Source organism: Anguilla rostrata, chromosome 1 (assembly GCF_018555375.3).
Source record: "Anguilla rostrata isolate EN2019 chromosome 1, ASM1855537v3, whole genome shotgun sequence".
NCBI classification, from domain to species: Eukaryota; Metazoa; Chordata; class Actinopteri; order Anguilliformes; family Anguillidae; genus Anguilla; species Anguilla rostrata.
Genome location: NC_057933.1, coordinates 15,562,645 through 15,583,112, shown reverse-complemented (window position 1 = coordinate 15,583,112; position 20,468 = coordinate 15,562,645). Strand labels below are relative to the sequence as shown.

General features: G+C 47.1%; 1 protein-coding gene across 14 annotated transcripts in view; it reads left to right on the top strand.

Annotated features, from left to right (window-relative positions):
* mark3a (MAP/microtubule affinity-regulating kinase 3a) overlaps positions 1–20,468 on the top strand; it is a 56,064-nt gene that overhangs the window by 14,667 nt on the left and 20,929 nt on the right. For all 14 annotated transcript variants that reach the window (XR_010328639.1, XM_064324795.1, XM_064324694.1 and 11 more), the window contains exon 4: positions 17,479–17,527. Coding sequence is in view for 13 of the 14 variants with exons in the window: in XM_064324795.1 (XP_064180865.1) it covers positions 17,479–17,527 (49 nt within the window). In the remaining variant the exon portion in view is untranslated. The remainder of the gene's footprint in view (positions 1–17,478; positions 17,528–20,468) is intronic.

Genomic DNA, 20,468 nt, shown 5'->3' with positions numbered 1-20,468 from the left:
AATGAATTACTGTGCTGCCATATTAGTGAAGCACAGGCTTTCTAAAGATGCTAACCTTGTGTTTTCTGAAATCTGTGCCTACAGCCTAAAAGGCTTGTGAATGTTATTTATTTATTTATTTTACTGCAAACAGTCCAAAATGGAGTTTGTCCCTGCCTAGAGTCTTTACCAAAAATGGCATTAGCCGAGAGCATGCAGTAGCAGGCATGTTCTTCCCCCACATTCCTGCTTTAACCAGAACAGTGGTTTCCACTACACCCGTCAATATATCACATTTGCAGCAAAATACACATATAGACTGTTTTACAGTCCTGTGGGACATCTTTCACGTGTGTGTGTGTGCGAGTGTGCACGTGAGACATTTCTGTATGTGTATGTGTCGCACTGGTTCTCGCATGCAACCGTGCATGAATACTTTCAGCAATACGTGTGAGTGAAGACGCATTTCAGACATTTTCTTCAACTTGATATCCAGTGACCCGTCTTAGGAGTACAGTTCTTTCTCTCTTTTTCCTCGCTTTTCTTGTGGATTTGTCTGTAGCTTAAATAAATATATTTGTGTGTACACTAAGTGAATATACTGATGTGTGAGTGCATTGCCATGTCGTGTATTTGTGCTTGCTGTAGCTGAGCATGTGTTCCTGTCCAGTGGAGGATTGTTGGTAATTGGCTTGAGTTGACACAGAGGCTTAGAGGATTGGCAGCAGGCCCCTTCTGCTGTTCACACCTGTGCTGTACTGCTGTGGAAAGCACTGTTCTCCATCTACACAGGTCAGTCAGAGTCACCAGCCTGAGCCGAAACCCCCCCCCCCCCCCGCGCTTTTTCCAGTGGGTTTTGAAACAGGGAGCAAACAGAGGTACAGGTGCGGAGGGTGGTAGGGGGTGGGGGGGGGGACGTCAGCTGTGTGGAGTGCAGTCAGCTAGGCACGTACTCCCACGTACCTACCAGGGGGCTGCGTCATAAACAGTGTCTCCCCCCCCCCTTTTTTTCTGAGCGGGGCCAGGTGCTGTGCACCTGACCTTGCCGATGAATCGCGCTGCGGGTGCTGGCTGTGTGTCGCCATGCCTAGAAGGCAGTGTAGGTGAGGCGGTGACGTTACAGGTGACCTTTCGTGACCTTTCCTGGTGCGCTTCCGCTCCGTGCTGGCCAAAGACGGCCTGCTGGGGGAGGGGCGGAGCCAGTCTGACCTAAGCCAGCTGCTCCGCAACGCGATCTCCCGATTGAGTGGAGAGCGCTGACGGTCGGGGTCAGAAATTCACAGCGAGGAAGTGCAGCCACTTTAATGGTGATTGTTTTTAGCTGTACAGTCTCAAAATTAGCCTGCTGCTGCTCTTTTAAATCACGCTGAGCCCATACAGGAAGTTCTCTGTTCACTGGAAGAATAGATCACCTTGGAATGAGAGTTTAGATTAATGTTCCATCAACACAAAGCAAGTGGCTTCCTCATTTCAGAGGGGGCTTAATGCTTGTTGCTGTGGGTGAATTATGAAGGCAATTATTTTGTGCAATTATGTTTAACAGGACTGATTCATTACTATTTCCGAATTCAGGTCTACCTCAAGGTTTATGATTTTATTACCGGAAAAGTTCAAATGGAATTGATGTGTGGCAATACTAATAAAATCTTTAAGCTAATGTAATTATCATAAATAGCTTACTGATAATCTTGCATAAAGTTTGGTATGCAGTGGCTATTTTTATGTGAATAGCATGCAAGCACATCATGCTTGTTGTGTGCATATAGATTGGGACTGAAAGCAGCGTGAATCCTTAAAAAAAGATATTTCAGAAGCATACTGCCACCAGTTATTGAACCGAAATATGCTCTAAACCATATAGGTGAAGCTGTGAGTGAATGGTGCTGGTAAAAAGACTGTTTGTATGTCACCTTTATGCTTGTTAAGCAAACACTGTAATCAGTATTGAGTCGTCTAATTTTATCTCCAAATATTTAATCTTGATAAAGTAAACTGAACAAACTGCTAAGTAAATAGCAGGGTTGTAAATCTCACCCTGCGTTCACACAGCAAGCAGCTTGGTTGATGGGTTGCTCAAGTTTACTAGGCTGAGGGAGGAGCAGGAGATTCCCCTTGTATCCAGTTGTTTGCTGACATCTCCTTTCTTGTGTCTGGGTGTTTAACACCCAGCCCCACAATGGCTTTGTGAACCACTGAGAACTCCTGATATGGCACGTGAGCATGCTACTTGTGACCAGTGCCTCCACTCTGAAATGTCAGAGTCCCTTCGAGCGTCTTGTTTCTATGGTAACAGCAATAAGGTGCTTGTTGTCAGTGTTGTACATTGCAGGGACCAAAACATGAATCACTTGGATTCTCCTGTAGCTCTGTGTTCATATTCCCACATTACCTCTTTGAATTATTTAGTGGTTATAATGGCATGAAGTAATAATCCTCTCTGTGCTACAAACAAAACCTAAAGGTCTGAAGTGTGAAGCATGTGTTCAGTAGGTGCGTAAGTAATTAACATCCCAATCGATTAGCATTTGTGTCGTTTTCAGTTTCCTTTGTTTATGTACAAGCTGCCACACCCAAGAGGTCCTTTAATCTTAGCCCGTCCTAAAACGTGGGCGTGGCTGTTTGTGATCCACACATTCACGCGAGCATGGGGCGCGTCTTTGTTCCACCCTTGTTTCTCCCGGGTGGATCCTCCTGCTGGGGCATCTGCCCACCCACTTCCTGTGTCTTACATGAATATTTCCCCAGAGTGTGTCTGTGCTGTAGATGCTGTGTCAGAGTGTGTCTGTGCTGGAGGAGCTGTGTCAGTGTGTGTCTGCGCTTGAGGAGCTGTGTCAGAATGCGTCTGTGCTAAAGGAGCTGTGTCGGAGTGTCTGTGCTGTAGAAGCTGCGTCAGAGTGTGTCTGTGCTGTAGAAGCTGCGTCAGAGTGTGTCTGTGCTGTAGAAGCTGTGTCAGAGTGTGCATGTGCTAAATGAGCTGTGTTAGAGGACCAGAGGGTCTGTGGCAAAGGCTTTATCTCAAGGCAGTTATGGGAACAATAATTCATTCCTTTTTCAAATGGAAGAATTACTGCATTTGTAATGATTCTCTTGATTAAATTAGCATCATAATTTACGTCTGCCAGCCAGCTGGCAGGTGTTAGAATGCATTGCACCGTATATATATATATATGTATATATATATATTCTTGCTATCTGTCACAATCCATCTGTCATTTCTGCAACAAATACAGACTTCCTGTGGAAAACTATATCAACAGGAAGTAGAAGATGAGAATACAATAACTACACTGGCCAGCTAGACCTTTTAGCATACAGTTTGGGTTACAAATGTAGTCTCGTGGAATTTGATAATGTGTGAGTAGAGAGGACATTGACACCACATTTGAAACGCACTTCGGGTTGGTGGATTAGAAGGCAGAGGCCAGTGGGTCCATGTCTTCACAATGGGGAGTGGACTCTGTTGGCCTGTGTGGGGGTCCGTCTCGCGTCCTCTCTTCTGAACTGTGTGTTACAAGCTGGGATGCGGGGCATTCTAATGTGTGCAACAATCAGATACTCATGCAGATCAACGTATAAGGCCGCTATTGTGAAGTCTATGCAGATCAGTCACAGCAAGAACATAGCCAGTCACACGATGCACAATTGTATATATCCAAAAGACGCAAGGGCCATACTAACAGGCTTGCAGAGCATAATGGGTCTATGTGAGCCACTTGCCATTTGAGAACCATTTTAGAGAACATTCTGGAAGCCTGAGGTGGGATGGATAAAATGTGTCTCTTGTCAGAGAAGGTAAGGAAAAAGTGAATGGAATGTTTAAAGAAACGGTGATAAGGGCCCTGCTTGACGAGAAAAACAGCCAGAGATTTATTGCTGTGAGGGCAACGGGGTGCACTTAAGCATAATGACAGGCGATTTAATGACAGAGCAGTCCTCTGGCCTGTCGCGTTTCGAGCTGTGTGAAGTTTCCCACCGTACTGTCCTGTAGCATTTCCGGGACGGGGAGTTGCCCCTCGGATGATTCCATTGACACTTTCAGAAACCCCAGGGGTGCGCAGGGGTGGTTCTGGTGTCCTACCTCCCCCCCTCACCTACATGGGCTCTTTGAGATGATTTTCAGAGAAGGGGACAGGAGGAGCACTCCCAAATCACTTCAAACAGGCATCTGTGTTGAGATCTGGAGGGCTGCAGTTTACACTGGTTTTCAGTCTGTTTCAGCATTTGTGCTTAATTTAAGTCTCTGATTGGCAGAAAACGCAGCTCGTTTTCAAGCTGAACATTTCCTTCTGGATAAAAGATACCGTAAAATCCTGATTGTACTGTAGCGCTCCAGGACTGACCTATAGCATCAGAAGCATGGACTGAAAGAGTTCACACAGACTACTTATGACTTCACAGTCTGGAACAGGAAGTGTGGGCTTAGAAGTATCTTTCTGGAGCAAGCGTGTATTTATTTAAAAACTTGTTACTGGATAAAAGTGCATACCACAGAACAAGCCAAGATTAACACATTAACATATTTTTTATGACTTGTAATTAACCATGTAATTTAACTACCTTTTTAAATTAAGGTTGACACATACTGTCGACTCATTATAAAAAGTGAAAACCAAGTAAAATCTCATGATTGAAAAAAAGAATTTGAAGTTTGCCCTAAGTTTTCAGAATTGTGTATGTTTACCTAATTAATCTTGGGTGAATGATTTATGCAGATCAGATGTATGTTGGTTTTTTATGCCTTGGCTTCCAAGAGTTGTCTGTGAAACCCGGGTGATTAGATACCCATCTCTTGTGGATCATCTCTCTCTGAGATCATGTTCCCGGGGTCTTAGAGTCTGGTAGATAGTGGTGGGAGGGAGTGTGTGATTACATCACTGCGCACCCATCTGCAGCTGTGTATTGGGTTCCAGCTCCCCTCCCCAGCCTGTTCTCTCTGCTGTCACACCCTCAACCCCCTCTGTGCTGTGGTTTCCTGTACTTCAGGGTGTCTGGGGTGTGACTCTTCAAACTACAAACTATATTGTAACCAGACTGCCCAGCAGTGTTTACTGTTAGCTGAAATATGGAAGGTTTTGAGCTTCCACCAGCTGGCCCATAGTCCATAGTGATGCCATTCATGAACGTGTGCAGTTAGAAGGCTGGAGTTAGTGTGAGAGCTGGGGTAACTTGCTCTGCCTCTGTCTGTCCAAGTTCTGGTAATGTGCTTCTGTCTTTGAAGATGAAAAAGTTAAAAAGAACAGAAAGGAAGATGCTAAACAGATCAAAAAGGACATTTCAAATATGGCAAACAAATGCTGTCTCAGCGTCATGTCTTTGGTCTGAATAATTCGGCAACACACACACACGCTCACACACTCTCACGCACACACACACACACACACACACACACACACACGCTCACACCATATTCGCACACACACACACACTATCTCTGTGTGAGGACGAGCCTCCTCCCGCCCTCCACGCAGACTTCGGAGCTCACGGCAGGGCGTGGGTGGAACGCTCGGATGATCCATCAAATGTTTATTGCGGTAAGAGGATCCAGTTTTCCCAGGCAGTTGGAACGCCCTCCCTACCTGCGTACCGGCGCAGGGACAGATCTCACACATTACGTGGAAGCGTATGAGCAAGTCGTGCGTCATGCATGAGGGCATCAGCTGTGTGTGGGAGCATGGCAGCTGCGCTTCCCAGCACTATTCCTGGAGATGTGCCGTCCTGTAGGCTTTTCGCTCCAACTCTAACAAAGCACACCTTGTTCAACAGTTATAAGAGATCTCTTTGAGCTGCCAATTAGTAGAATCAGGTGTGCAAATATCGAGTGGAATTGAAAGCCTACAGGACGTTTGATCTCATGGAGCAGGATTGGGAGCCACTGCAGTACAGGGACACCATCCAAACAAAGCAAAGCAGTCAAATCACACATAAAGAGTAATATGCTCTGTTTTTCCTGCCTGGCTCCTCCCCCTTCCACTCCTCCTCTCGTGGGGGGGAAGCGGGAGGCTCAAGCCTGTGGCGTGCAGACGGACAGGTGTCATTGAGAACGGCAGTAGGAGTTATTGAGGCTCCCGTCCCAGTGGCCTCACCTGCTTGTGCCGTTTCCTCTGAAGCCAATACCTTGGTAGACTCAAACAGGAAGGGGATAAAAGCACTTCCTGTGTCCCCTTCTCTGAACCGCTGCTAGCTGGGTAATGCAGCGGGCTGCTGCCTCCGGGCCGGCCCTCCTGTTTTAGCCGGCGGCGTCCTCTCTGCCCTCTCGGGCGATTTGTGCGAGGGAGATTCCAGCGTTATTCCTGTCGGCGGGGCAGCGGCTGGCCGCTCTGCGGGGTAATTACGCCCAGACCGCCGCATTCTTTCCCCCGCCGCACTCCGCCGTCCGGGCTGAGCGCAGGGCCGTTTCAGCACAGGAAACCCTGACTGAGGAGAGACCCTGCGCCTTGTGACCCCTAGCGGGGTGGATTTTGGAGTTCCCAGTAGTGCCTGTCGAGAGGTGTTCAGCAGCCATGGTCCTCTTTAAAAGCACAGGCTAAGACTAAACCTTCCGTATAGCAAAATGGAGTGGAAATGACTCGTACCTCCAGAGGTCCAGTTTAGGTCAGGGCTGCCAAACTCAGTTCCTGGAGTTCTAAGGTCCTGTAGATTTTCACTCCGATCCTAACAAAGCACGCCTCATTCAACAGCGAGACAACTTGTTGAGCTTACTAATCAGCAGAATAAGGCATGCCAACTTAGGGTTGAAATGAAAACCTACAAGACGGTAGATCTCCAGGAACAGGGTTGAGCAGCCCTGGTTTAGTTAGACGTGTCAGGCAGGCCTTCAGGAAGTCGCCGCGTACGCGGTCGATGAAGGAAGGAGACTCGCCAAACCCTGCACTGGAGAACACTGGCTTCAGTTTATCATTATGGGCAGCTGCCTGTGTTTTAGGGCTGGCTGCTATCCACACAAAGCCCGGGTTCAGTGTGTAATTAGGGCCCGTTCATTAGAGACTTTGTTGAGTCTACATTGGTTAGCGGGCCACTGCCATCCCAAGCCCACTTCCTGTTCCGCTTCAGTGCAGCCGCGATGTCCCTCACTTGATCCCCATTCTGCACTTTTGGCAGCGAGATATTGTAGGTCAACCCCGAGTGTTAGAACAGGATCCCATCGCCATGAGCAACTGTGTTTTCTTCAGGGCAAATTTAGACGTGATCGTCCTCTAAGACTTAGGACGGTACCGGGGGTTGTTGTTTTTTTTAGATGGGGTTACTGGTACTCCTTTAATGTTCAAAGTCACAGGCCTGTCTTGCTGCTAAATATAAATGTAGGCTACATGTTCTCTTGTGCAGTGAAACCCAACACCAGCTCAATCGCAGACAGACTGCTACTGTACTGAAGGACAGCAAGGCGACAGGATCCACAAGCCCTCAGCCTACGGCCCGCTACACTGTCTGTGGAGCCTTTAATCTCCATCATCTGCGTCTCCGTTCTGGTGGCTGTAATTTAAACACCGCATCTTCATCCGTGGGGCCAATAGTACAAGGGCAGATTGATGATGTAATGGTGTGGTTGCGTGTGGGGTCAGTGTGTAAGTGTGTTACGGGGAATGCACACGTTTGCTCAGGGAGGTCAAGCCTGAAGCGCAGAGGCTCTCGCGCTCTATGGTAATGGGATCTGAAGGGGCTGCTCCCTTGGCCTGGGATCAGTTGGGGAGGAGGTGTGGAGCCGAGTGGCCTTGTGTGTGGCTGCCCTGGATTAAATTGAAGCAGCACAGGGCTTGTGTGCTGCCCTCAGTACACACAGATGACAACCTTTATTCCTGGGCAGCTCTGTCTTTGTCTGTGATGAGAATCCAAGAGCTCTCTTTCTCCCTCTCTCTCTTGCTATCTCGTGCTGTCTTGCACTCTCTCTCTCTCTCCCTCTCTCTTTCTTTCTTGCTCTCTCGCTCTTGCTCTCTCTCTCTCTCTCTCTCTCTCTCTCTCAGCAATGTAGGAATTACAGAAAAACATTCCTGGAATTCTGCTCTTGCTTGCAGTAGCCCTGAGATGGGTGTGTAGTAGTGCAACAATCTGAGAAGCATGGCACCATACAGTACACATTTGTGTTCTAAGAAATGTGGCTGGGGGCATCTGTGACCTCTGTACAGCAGTGAGGGACTCCCGACTCATTTATCATCACAGGCCTTTGGTGGGTTGGGTTGGGTTCTCGTACCCCTGTGTGTGTGGAACACCCTGGCAGGTGCAGGGAGGCCCTGATGAATTGTTTGTGTGCACTAGCTGTGTGGTCCTGCTGTGTGCATGTAGTGAAGGGAATCAGCAGAGTGAACTACCGCCCCATGTTACTGTTAGATTTTGACCTCATTCAATTTTAAAGATTTCTATGGATAGATTTGCTCACACTGTCCCTTATATCAAAGATCTCACAATTTGGAACTGTCTTTGTCCCATTTTGAATTTGCAATCAATGGCAGGTGCGCTGTATTATCCAGTTTTTGCTGTACGGGCACTCAGTAAAATTGCACAGCTGTTCATCGTATCATATTTTCTCAGTGAAGTCAGCGGTCCATTAAGGCAGCGCAGCAACTTTTCACTGCCTTTCTCCATTAATGTGTAGGTAGGCCTCCCCGGTGTAGGAGTTCGGCAGCGCAAGTGGGCATGCAGACGTCCCCTATGTGACATTACCCCTGCGTGCCAAAACAAGAGTGTCTTTGGTTGAAGATCTTGGTATTTAGCATGGCGAGCAAGTTGTATCTCTGTATTTCTTGTGGAAAGTTGTAACTACAGTTGTAACACACACCTTCCCTCTGTTACACCGCTTCACTAAGCCTAATGTATAACATTTACCCCATACAACATTTATGTTGTACTGGAGCAACATTATGAAATCTTCTCCAATAACTGTTTTAAAATGATGAAACGTAGCTAATTCAATATTGAATAGTTTATGGTACTGAAAGTGTAAATATAAGATATAAAGGTCTAGCATGTAACTGTGGGCAGCATTGTGAACAAATGATGCATTGTGAACTAATGATGAATTGAAAACAGACTTTATTCAGTTAAGGTAAGTGTGTTAGAGTTTGGCTTTTTTTCTCAAACTCAGTTTAGCGAGTTGGGGAAGAAGGATTACACTGGTTACATTTAATCAAATCTCAGTCGGCGTTGAGGCGGAAAAAAAAAAAAGAATCTAGGCCATAGTGTCCTATCTCTCCTCAGTAGTAGTACAGTGTTAAATAACAACAGTATCTTGATTCAAACTAGAATGGCAGCTTGGAAAGGGCCATGCAGGCGGTCTGCTGGTGTGACCTCTGCCCCGTGCCCGAGGGAGGAATGCCCCAGCGACGCGTGCCGCCTGGGCATGAAGTGGCATGCGCAGGGCCCGTCTACTGCCCGATGAAAGATTGATGCCTCAGGTACTAGAGGGCAGGGAGCTGCTTTTAAAAGCAATCGATGATAAAATGATGCACTTAGCTTTTGGTGCCCAGTGGATCAAACTTGAAGAGGTTTGCTTGATTGAGGAGACGTGCTTATCTGCTCGCTTTGAGAAGCCTGGACGGTGGGCGGGAGTAACGTGTGCTGTGAGTGATGCATGCTGGGATGTAGTCCGCCGCTGTCCCGTCTCCCTGCCGTGCCCCTTTAGAATTTTGGGAAATTAGCACACGCGTTAGAACCTGTACGAGTGGCACTGTGTATTCCGGGCCTGGCGTGGTAGTGGTGAGATGATGGGAGTTTCTGATTGGTGTCTCTGAACGGGGCGTGGCGTTAGACGGGCGTGACCTTCTCTCGTTTCCTCAGACTCCCTGAACTCCCAGGAGGAGCCGCTCTGCCCTGACAACTGTGGAAACTGATGAGCGAGGGATTTTTTCCCCCCTCCATCGATCGGCCAGCGTTGGCGAGCAGATTGAAAGATTGCGCGGGTGACGTTCTGGGAGGACAGATGAGCCTCAGACTGCCAGGTAGCGCGCTGGGGAAAGTGCTGATCCTCCGGAGACATCAGGGAACTCAAATCAACAGCAGGGTGGAGTAGGCGGGGGGCGTAGCTGGGGGCAGGGGGCGGGGGTCAAGGGGTGTGTCTCCAGGCTTGGAACCTGTTGGCAGCGAGGGTTATTTTTGTACCGTCTGAATGGCTGCATCCAGTTTGATTGACATCTTATCACATGCTACGTGCGGTTCTGTTTCCACCGCGGGTAGGCCCGTGGGAGCCTGGAATTTCACTCCCAGCCTCCCAAGCGATAGGATCTCTGCCCTGAGTCATGTGTTTCTACCAGCGCAGGTCACACAAGATGGGATACAGTAGGATTGTATATCACTTGGGGGTATGAAGGCTGTCAAGTCACACGTGTGTATGTGTTTGATGGGGGGGTGGGGGGTGGGAGCGCCTGTGATAGTGTGTGAGGGGCTGTGTGTTCTTGAGAGGGCTTGTGTTTGAGGGAGGGGTAGTGTGTGTGTGTGCACGTGTGTGTGTATGCGTGTGTGTGAGGGGCAATGGGCAGTGTAACAATAGCCTCACTTCCTATGAAGGTCCCCTTCCCCTCCATCCTATCTTGTATTCCATGCTTTCTCTCCTGTGGTCTCTTGGGGGGATTGACTGTGGAGCCGGCAGCAGTGGAGGTAGCTACGAAAGCAGCAGTGGAGGTGGCTAAGACAGCAGCAGTGGAGGTAGCTAAGACAGCAGCAGTGGAGGTAGCTAAGACAGCAGCAGTGGAGGTAGCTAAGAGAGCAGCAGTGGAGATAGCTAAGACAGCAGCAGTGGAGATAGCTAAGACGGCAGCAGTGGAGATAGCTAAGACAGCAGCAGTGGAGATAGCTAAGACAGCAGCAGTGGAGGTAGCTAAGACAGCAGCAGTGGAGGTAGCGAAGACAGCAGCAGTGGAGATAGCTAATACAGCAGCAGTGGAGGTAGCTAAGACAGCAGCAGTGGAGATAGCTAAGACAGCAGCAGTGGAGGTAGCTAAAGCCGCGTTTCCACCGCAGGAACTATACCCCGGAACTAGGAACCTTTTGAGGAACTCAGTGCGTTTCCACCGCAGGAACTAGGGTCTAAATTTAGTTCTGGGGGCTTTGTTTTACCCCCCAAAACGTTCCTGCTCGGGGGGTAGTACTTTCCGAAAGTACAGGAACCTTTTGGGTGGAGCTTGCAGCGCTGAACATTTCTGATTGGTCGAGTACTCGTAGCGTTTGTGTTGTATTTATTTTCCGCCATTACCCGCCATGTTTGAAAATATGCAGCGGCAAACCAATCTATTTTCATAATAACTTCAAATCAAACTTGTATGTTATGCGGCGCAGTAGCCTACTTTTGGTTATAGCCTATCAACGTCTTGGAATTATAACGTGTGCTCTTCTGTTCTTTTCTTGCTTTAGTATTCGTTTTATAAAATGCTAAGCATTCGTGCTGGGACAGCATATTACGTAGGCTACCAAAACATTCAAACGGATTAATTCGGTTGCTGAATATTTTCTTCCGGATTTTCTTTGTTAGCCCGTTGTAATTGACTCAAAACGTTTGATACAGTTATGTGAGGTATGCGGTAGTTCTGCATAATTAACATTGGTGATACAGTACAAGCAAACTAGAAATCACCTTCCGCACTTTTTATCCGGGTAAAATAACAGGTTAATTCTAGTAATCTTCCCTTTAGCTTTTTCAGACTGCCGTAATTTTACTCAATTTTACTGCATTTTTCAATTCCACGAAAAGACCAGGAAGACTATGGACTCATTTATGGTGCATGGTTCGCATCTGGAGGGCACACTTCGCTGCTCGGCTAGCAGTAACTTCGAAGGAAAGCAAACGGTGGCTGTACCACTACTAATTTACATTTTCACGCAAGTCCGAGTTTTCGTTCTATTCTTGTCATTTTGCGATCAGCCTATATGGAATTGACGACGAGAAAGTAATAAAACAGCTAATTGTTTACAACGTGTGCATGTTTTCTGCTGTTAATGAATGTGTTTGAGAGGATATATGAAAATCAATAAATACAAAAGTAACCATATATAGTCATTGTTGGTAACCCGTTGTATATAAAGCCGCGTTTCCACCGCAGGAACTATACCCCGGAACTAGGAACCTTTTGAGGAACTCAGTGCGTTTCCACCGCAGGAACTAGGGTCTAAATTTAGTTCTGGGGGCTTTGTTTTACCCCCCAAAACGTTCCTGCTCGGGGGGTAGTACTTTCCGAAAGTACAGGAACCTTTTGGGTGGAGCTTGCAGCGCTGAACATTTCTGATTGGTCGAGTACTCGTAGCATTTGTGTTGTATTTATTTTCCGCCATTACCCGCCATGTTTGAAAATATGCAGCGGCAAACCAATTTATTTTCATAATAACTTCAAATCAAACTTGTATGTTATGCGGCGCAGTAGCCTACTTTTGGTTATAGCCTGTCAACGTCTTGGAATTATAACGTGTGCTCTTCTGTTCTTTTCTTGCTTTAGTATTCGTTTTATAAAATGCTAAGCATTCGTGCTGGGACAGCATATTACGTAGGCTACCAAAACATTCAAACGGATTAATTCGGTTGCTGAATATTTTCTTCCGGATTTTCTTTGTTAGCCCGTTGTAATTGACTCAAAACGTTTGATACAGTTATGTGAGGTATGCGGTAGTTCTGCATAATTAACATTGGTGACACAGTACAAGCAAACTGGAAATCACCATTCGCACTTTTTATCCGGGTAAAATAACAGGTTAATTCTAGTAATCTTCCCTTTAGCTTTTTCAGACTGCCGTAATTTTACTGCCATTTTTCAATTCCACGAAAAGACCAGGAAGACTATGGACTCATTTATGGTGCATGGTTCGCATCTGGAGCGCACACTTCGCTGCTCGGCTAGCAGTAACTTCGAAGGAAAGCAAACGGTGGCTGTACCACTACTAATTTACATTTTCACGCAAGTCTGAGTTTTCGTTCTATTCTTGTCATTTTGCGATTAGCCTATATGGAATTGACGACGAGAAAGTAATAAAACAGCAAATTGTTTACAACTTGTGCATGTTTTCTGCTGTTAATGAATGTGTTTGAGAGGATATATGAAAATCAATAAATACAAAAGTAACCATATAGTCATTGTTGGTAACCCGTTGTATATAAGTGGAATAAACCCCTCCGGGCTGTCCCGGTTATTAGAAAATAATGTAGGCTACTTCGGTGGTAGTATGGGGTTACAGAAAAAATCATATGACAGATGGACCGACGACAACGTCAGTGGGCTAATTTGCCTAATCTTCGCGGTACTTTAGACCCCGGTGGAAACGCAGACAACCATTGGCTGAAGGAACCTTTTAGTTCCTGGTAAAGTAGTTCCTGGGACTGAAAGTTCCGGGTAATTTTGGTGGAAACGCGGCTTAAGTGGAATAAACCCCTCCGGGCTGTCCCGGTTATTAGAAAATAATGTAGGCTACTTCGGTGGTAGTATGGGGTTACAGAAGAATCATATGACAGATGGACCGACGACAACGTCAGTGGGCTAATTTGCCTAATCTTCGCGGTACTTTAGACCCCGGTGGAAACGCAGACAACCATTGGCTGAAGGAACCTTTTAGTTCCTGGTAAAGTAGTTCCTGGGACTGAAAGTTCCGGGTAATTTCGGTGGAAACGCGGCTTAAGACAGCAGCAGTGGAGGTAGCTAAAGCCGCGTTTCCACCAAAATTACCCGGAACTTTCAGTCCCAGGAACTACTTTACCAGGAACTAAAAGGTTCCTTCAGCCAATGGTTGTCTGCGTTTCCACCGGGGCCTAAAGTACCGCGAAGATTAGGCAAATTAGCCCACTGACGTTGTCGTCGGTCCATCTGTCATATGATTTTTTCTGTAACCCCATACTACCACCGAAGTAGCCTACATTATTTTCTAATAACCGGGACAGCCCAGAGGGGTTTATTCCACTTATATACAACGGGTTACCAACAATGACTATATATGGTTACTTTTGTATTTATTGATTTTCATATATCCTTTCAAACACATTCATTAACAGCAGAAAACATGCACACGTTGTAAACAATTTGCTGTTTTATTACTTTCTCGTTGTCAATTCCATATAGGCTAATCGCAAAATGACAAGAATAGAACGAAAACTCGGACTTGCGTGAAAATGTAAATTAGTAGTGGTACAGCCACCGTTTGCTTTCCTTCGAAGTTACTGCTAGCCGAGCAGCGAAGTGTGCCCTCCAGATGCGAACCATGCACCATAAATGAGTCCATAGTCTTCCTGGTCTTTTCGTGGAATTGAAAAATGGCAGTAAAATTGAGTAAAATTACGGCAGTCTGAAAAAGCTAAAGCGAAGATTACTAGAATTAACCTGTTATTTTACCCGGATAAAAGTGCGGAAGGTGATTTCCAGTTTGCTTGTACTGTATCACCAATGTTAATTAGGCAGAACTACCGCATACCTCACATAACTGTATCAAACGTTTTGAGTCAATTACAACGGGCTAACAAAGAAAATCCGGAAGAAAATATTCAGCAACCGAATTAATCCGTTTGAATGTTTTGGTAGCCTACGTAATATGCTGTCCCAGCACGAATGCTTAGCATTTTATAAAACGAATACTAAAGCAAGAAAAGAACAGAAGAGCACACGTTATAATTCCAAGACGTTGACAGGTTATAACCAAAAGTAGGCTACTGCGCCGCATAACATACAAGTTTTATTTGAAGTTATTATGAAAATAAATTGGTTTGCCGCTGCATATTTTCAAACATGGCGGGTAATGGCGGAAAATAAATACAACACAAATGCTACGAGTACTCGACCAATCAGAAATGTTCAGCGCTGCAAGCTCCACCCAAAAGGTTCCTGTACTTTCGGAAAGTACTACCCTCGAGCAGGAACGTTTTGGGGGGTAAAACAAAGCCCCCAGAACTAAATTTAGACCCTAGTTCCTGCGGTGGAAACGCACTGAGTTCCTCAAAAGGTTCCTAGTTCCGGGGTATAGTTCCTGCGGTGGAAACGCGGCTTAAGACAGCGGTGCACTTTCTGTTCCGGTGTGTTCAGAATGGCTCCAGGTGCAAGCTAGCCCACACTGCACTGAGCTGGTAGAGAGCCCTGAATGGGTGGGAGGACCCGAGCAATCTTAATACGCCGCTGTGTTCGGCTCTATTTTTAACACCGTGTGTAATTTGTAAACACTGGTAAAGAGACCAGTCTGCAGGCTCCGTGATCGTTATGCAATCCTTCAGGGGGACGTCATCCTCTGAGTCTGTGGAGTGTCATTGCTCTTTGCAAGTGTGAAATTTGCTTTTATGAGCAAGTGGTGTTTAGAGGTGGGCAACGAGGACCGTATCTTTTTCTGGTTTTCATGCCAGCTTCTAACCTTAATTACTTCATTAACCCCAACAGTTGCACCGTCTGACATGTTAGCTACATTTTTTGTTATAAGCGCTTAGATACATTTCTTGATTAACGCAGACTGTTTTTTTATGTCTCTATATGAAATGTTTTACTGTGATATAATCGCCCAGTGAACCAGTGTTGGGGTAAACAGCCAATTAGGTTTTTTTTTACCTTAGGTAGTGGAAACCAAAACCTGCATGCACATTGGTGCTCCAGGGACAGAATTGCCCTTCCCTGTTTAAATATGTAGGAAATGGAAGTGTGCTCCTATACTGAAGTGAACCAGCATTGGTGGTCGGAGAAGCAATGCATCGTAATTGGAGGCAGCACACACACCGGCCCTGTGTGCAGCCCTGGCCCGGTTTCTGCTGGAACAGCGAGGGGGAGGATTGGTCTCTCGGCCGGTCTGCAGGGCTGCGTCTGCCCCTCATCGTGCTGGAGCTCCGGCGTTTCAGCGCAGATCACCTGGAGGCCCGGAGAGCCTTGTGTAACCGCCGCTGGGGTACTCGCGTGAGCCGCGCAGGTGAAACGGTCAGCGCCGGCGCCGGCTGTTCCGTGCGCGCCCCCGGGGCGGCTGTGTCGATCTCATATTCAAGTGCGTTATCGCACGCTCGGGCGGACCTGTTTGCCTAATTCTGTATGGGTGCTGCTATCCGTTCTGTCAGGAGCCAGTAAGACAAACAGCGGCCATCTGTCCTCTGTAGCGTCCCCGCTCTTTGAGCAAGGGCTTTTTTCCCCGGTCAAACTTTTCACACTGGCCCTCCTAATAGGCCCGAGCTGCCCGATGCCACTTCCGGGTCGGCAGAAGGAGATCTGGAGCCGGAATGGAGGAAGTTCCTCAGGAAGTCCCCGGCTAAGAACTCTTCAGCGCCTTCGGCCCCCTCCCTTAACGGTGTGCTGGGAGATGGGGCGGGCCACCACTGTACAGGGCTGTCAGCACACGTGCACACGCACACACACACGCACACACACAAGCACACAAACATACACACGTACACACACATGCTCACACACATATGCGTGTGCACACGCACGCACATACCTACAAATGTACACGCACACAGATGCACACACATGCGCATGCCCCCCACGCGCACGCACACACTCACACACGCACGCACACGCAGTAATGCGCTGAGCGGGGTCTAGGATGAGCAGGGGTCTGCTGTGCCGCTGAGGGGACGGTTCTCTGCACACGTCCTGTTTCACTGCGGCACGCCCTTGCTTTGAGGCCATGGTGAGAAGTCACTCTTCCGGTTCGTGTTAAAATGCATTTCACACTCGTATTAATATTGGTCCCTGCTGTAATTGCATTGAAGTGGTGGAATTATGGCTGTAGAAGAATGAGTCATTAATTATTGGCGGGTGAGCACTGCCCTCTTGAGCGGTGTATGAACTCTCAGTGTCCCCTCATATCCCCTCCCAAGTGCATTACTGTCAGGCTTTCTTTTCGGTTTGCCACCAGCATAATGTAACCTACTTTTTAAAAACTCTTTTCACATTTTACATGTGAGTCACTAGCTTTTCGTTTTGTGGTGCAGATGGTTACTCTACCTGACTGCAGTCGAGTCCACAACTTAAATTATATACCATTTATTTATTTGTTTGAATGATGCATTCATCCATAGATTCCAAATGGAATTTTGTTATATTTCATATATATTGCAGGTAGCCTGTACGTGGTTATGCTATGGTAGTTTACTCCTACCCTGATACAGAAGTGTCATGCCATGTGCCGCTCCTTATTAGAGGTGTCTTGTTCTGCGTAGTCCTAGAATTCAGCGATAAAAGTCGTTCTGATGTCACACAGTAACATTGTGAGTGATGTGATGTTACTGCAGATTAACACGCTTTCGTGATCAAAGCCTGTTCAGTTTGTGTCCTGCGGGGGAGTGCATATGGTTTAGGCTGAGGTTGTCATTCGGTCTCCAGGTTTTTTTTGCCAGTCTTGGGATGGCGTTGATTGCATCTGTGTGGCATGAGCCTGTTGCGGTTGGCAGATTTATGTATGTGAAGCAGCAGGAGCCCAGCACAGGTTTTGGGCTTGGATCAGAGGAGACCAAGCGGTGTCAGGAAGTCTTTCAGTTTTCAGAGTTTGCCCATCACAACCACTTTTCTTTATTGTGCTTTGTGAGATGTTGTGTTACGTATGTTTAATGAACGTTTGCCTTTTCTTCTCTTTCAGCTTTTCAGGGAAGTAAGAATAATGAAAATCTTAAACCATCCAAATATTGGTAAGTAGCGGCTTGCGTGCTGATCGCAAAGAAACAGACTGCACCGATACTGATCTGTCGAGAGTTGTTTGAGTTCTGGTTTTCACTGGTTCCCTTATCAGTTTTGTATCAGCTGATGTAATGCTCATGTTTACTAGTATGTTGTGAGTCCTGCTTACAATGCTGTGATATAATTCTGCAAGTGTTCCTCCATACTCTCACCTCCTATTCACCTCCTGCCATACAGGGACCTCCCCTCTCCCTTACCACATCCCCACAACCGCCCCCCACCCCCGATGCCCTACGGGGACAAGGGACCCCTCCCTGACCGAATTCCGCCTTGTTTTGCTAGCGGTGGTGGTCCGCTCCCATTCGCTGGGTCAGCCTGATCGAGGAGCACAAAAGCCGGCCAGTGTCGTGCTTTGTGTGTCATTGTTGCGCCTCGCGCGGGGCAGTCACCTGACACCCTTCGCATGCCTCTGGCCCTCTTGTCCGCGCAATGTCACTCGCACACGTCCCCGGCCCCTCCCCCTTCACCTGCCCCGCCCCCAACCCCTCCCATCCTGGCTCGTCTCTTTGAGCAAGGTGCAAGAGCAGAACAGCTGGGGAAATGAGGGGGGGAGCAGCTCCCACAGGCCCCCTGTGGCTCGCCTACAGCGTGATTAGTGGAGCTCAGTTACTGAAGCACACACTGTGAGTGCAGTTTGTCCTAGGAAATGGATTTAGTGCTGTGTGTTGCAGATTTTATGGTACTCCGGGCTATATGTGATACAGTCTCACAATACACTGCTGTGACCGGCGAACTCTGATATATAAGAGGGCTGTGGAGAGTCTGACCCATACTGACTAAATTTTAGTACTAGTCTTTTCTGGTTACTGATACTGTATTGACCTCAACTTTTTGGAATTCAGCCCCGAGTTCTGATGAAACTGGCCACTGTAAAGATATGAAAGAAAATTTGCTTGCAGATGCAGAGATCATAAATAGATGTGCAGTTAATTTTTTTTAGTAGTGGTGGTGTTAGGGGGGGGCAATGGGTGTTTAATTTCCAACATTTATGACCTGATTTTCCTCTGTTGTTTTGGTGTTGTTCTGTCACTGTTCTCCAGGTAAACTTAATGTCCCTTTCTGTTTTAATCATATGAGCTCAGCCCTACTCCCACAAGCCATTGCATCACCTCAGATGCATTATTAAATGCGTCCATGGGCAAAGCTGCATTAACACTGTGCCAAGTTAGCATCGCTAGCTGTGGACACAGAACAGATGCAGGCAGAGGAAATAGCTGCGACGGATGAACGTGTTGACAAGGCTGCTGACATCCTGCCTGGTGTGGGCACGCCCACTCTTTATAATCCTATTGGCCTGTCTGCGGGAGTCTGTGTGCTGTCAGTCACACTTAGATCCCTCCTCTCTGCTGACCCACATGGGAGAATGTGCTGTTATTTGTACATATCGTAGCAAGCTGTAAGCCTTGGTTAACCATTGTGTACACCCCCCTACCCGGTGGGTTGGATTGCCCATCATCTCCATCTTAAAGAAGGAGCTGAGCTTTAAAGAGTACTTGCTTCTTAGTGACAGTCAGCAGGGAGCCCACGAAGGGCTGTGCAGAAATGGCACTATATGTATCTGTATCTGTTGAACTGACGGAATTGGGAAATAGAAAACCGGAAGTGAGTGTGGCTTTGAACCAGAAGTTGCGCAAACGAGTGATTTCAGTTTAGCCAGACGTGCATACGACTGGTGATAGCAGTGTGTTTAACTGAGATAAGTGTTGACACGGAGCACTCCCAGTCGCATGAGCAGTGTTGCTCCTTACCCGCGAGCAAATACATCTTGCTTCCCCTGTGATAAAACCAAACAGATGTTGGGATTTAATGTAACAATTGGAATGTAGGCTTCCTGTCTCATACGACAGTCAAATTCCTGTGTCTGGTATCCCCGTTGACACGCTTGACTTGCCCTTTGTACATACACCCTCTCTGTTAAGAACATAGTTGTCACCCAACGTAACGTAACACCTGGCACACTGCTGAAATTGCAAGTTTAACCCAAGCAGGTCAGTTGTGCACTAAATCATTAAGCTGTAAAACCTTTTCTGAACCCCAATAGAGAATTTGCCATGAGGGAGAAAAAAGAGTGGGAGTGAGTCTTGGGTCAGCTTCCTTGTGTCCAGTGCTTGTTTTGGCAATGTTCAAATCTCTGTTATTAGGGGTTTGATCATGGCGCTTTTAAGTGCCTTTCAAACATGAACTTGACCTGCAAACTGCCTGCCATTCTCCTCCAGCAGGTCTCCTCAGAGCTCAGATCTGGGGCTCGGTGTTAAACAGGCTCCACCCAGGGGCCTGTCAGTCAGCGGGGAGGCGGAGTTAAGCATGAGTGATGTTTAGAGCCCCGCCCCTCTCCATAGGGACCCTCCTGCATCTCACCCCAGTTCAGAGAAAAGGGGGCTTATGCGACTCTGAAGAGCTGTTACTCTACTGCAGCTAGAGCACTGATTTACAGTGATTTCCTCTCTTCCTCAACTGGGTGCAACCATAAAACTTTGTTAAATAACAGATTGTATCTCATCATAAAGATTTAAACAAGAAATTAAGAATGAAGTCGAAACCCCATGTTCATTGTTCGGTCAGGGTTTATTTGCGATAAAGACTACAGCTGCTAAGCAGTTTTCATGGTCTGCTTGTCTGCTAAAGACAGTGCAGTGTACGATTGTCGACAGTGACACAATGAACTGAGCCTTTCTCTTCAGTCATGTCTGTTCTGAATACCTGTGGTTAATTCTTTTCTTTTCATCAGAATTTCCAGACAGATCCTGTTTAGTATTTGCCCTCAGGGGTGAGAGCGGGGGGGTGCCAAGAAACTGTGGAGGCAAACGCAAAAGGCCTCCGGGCCTGTTTTTTATTGCGCTTTAAAAGTCACACGCCCTGAGGCAGACCATTCATGTGTGAGAATGCTGTGAA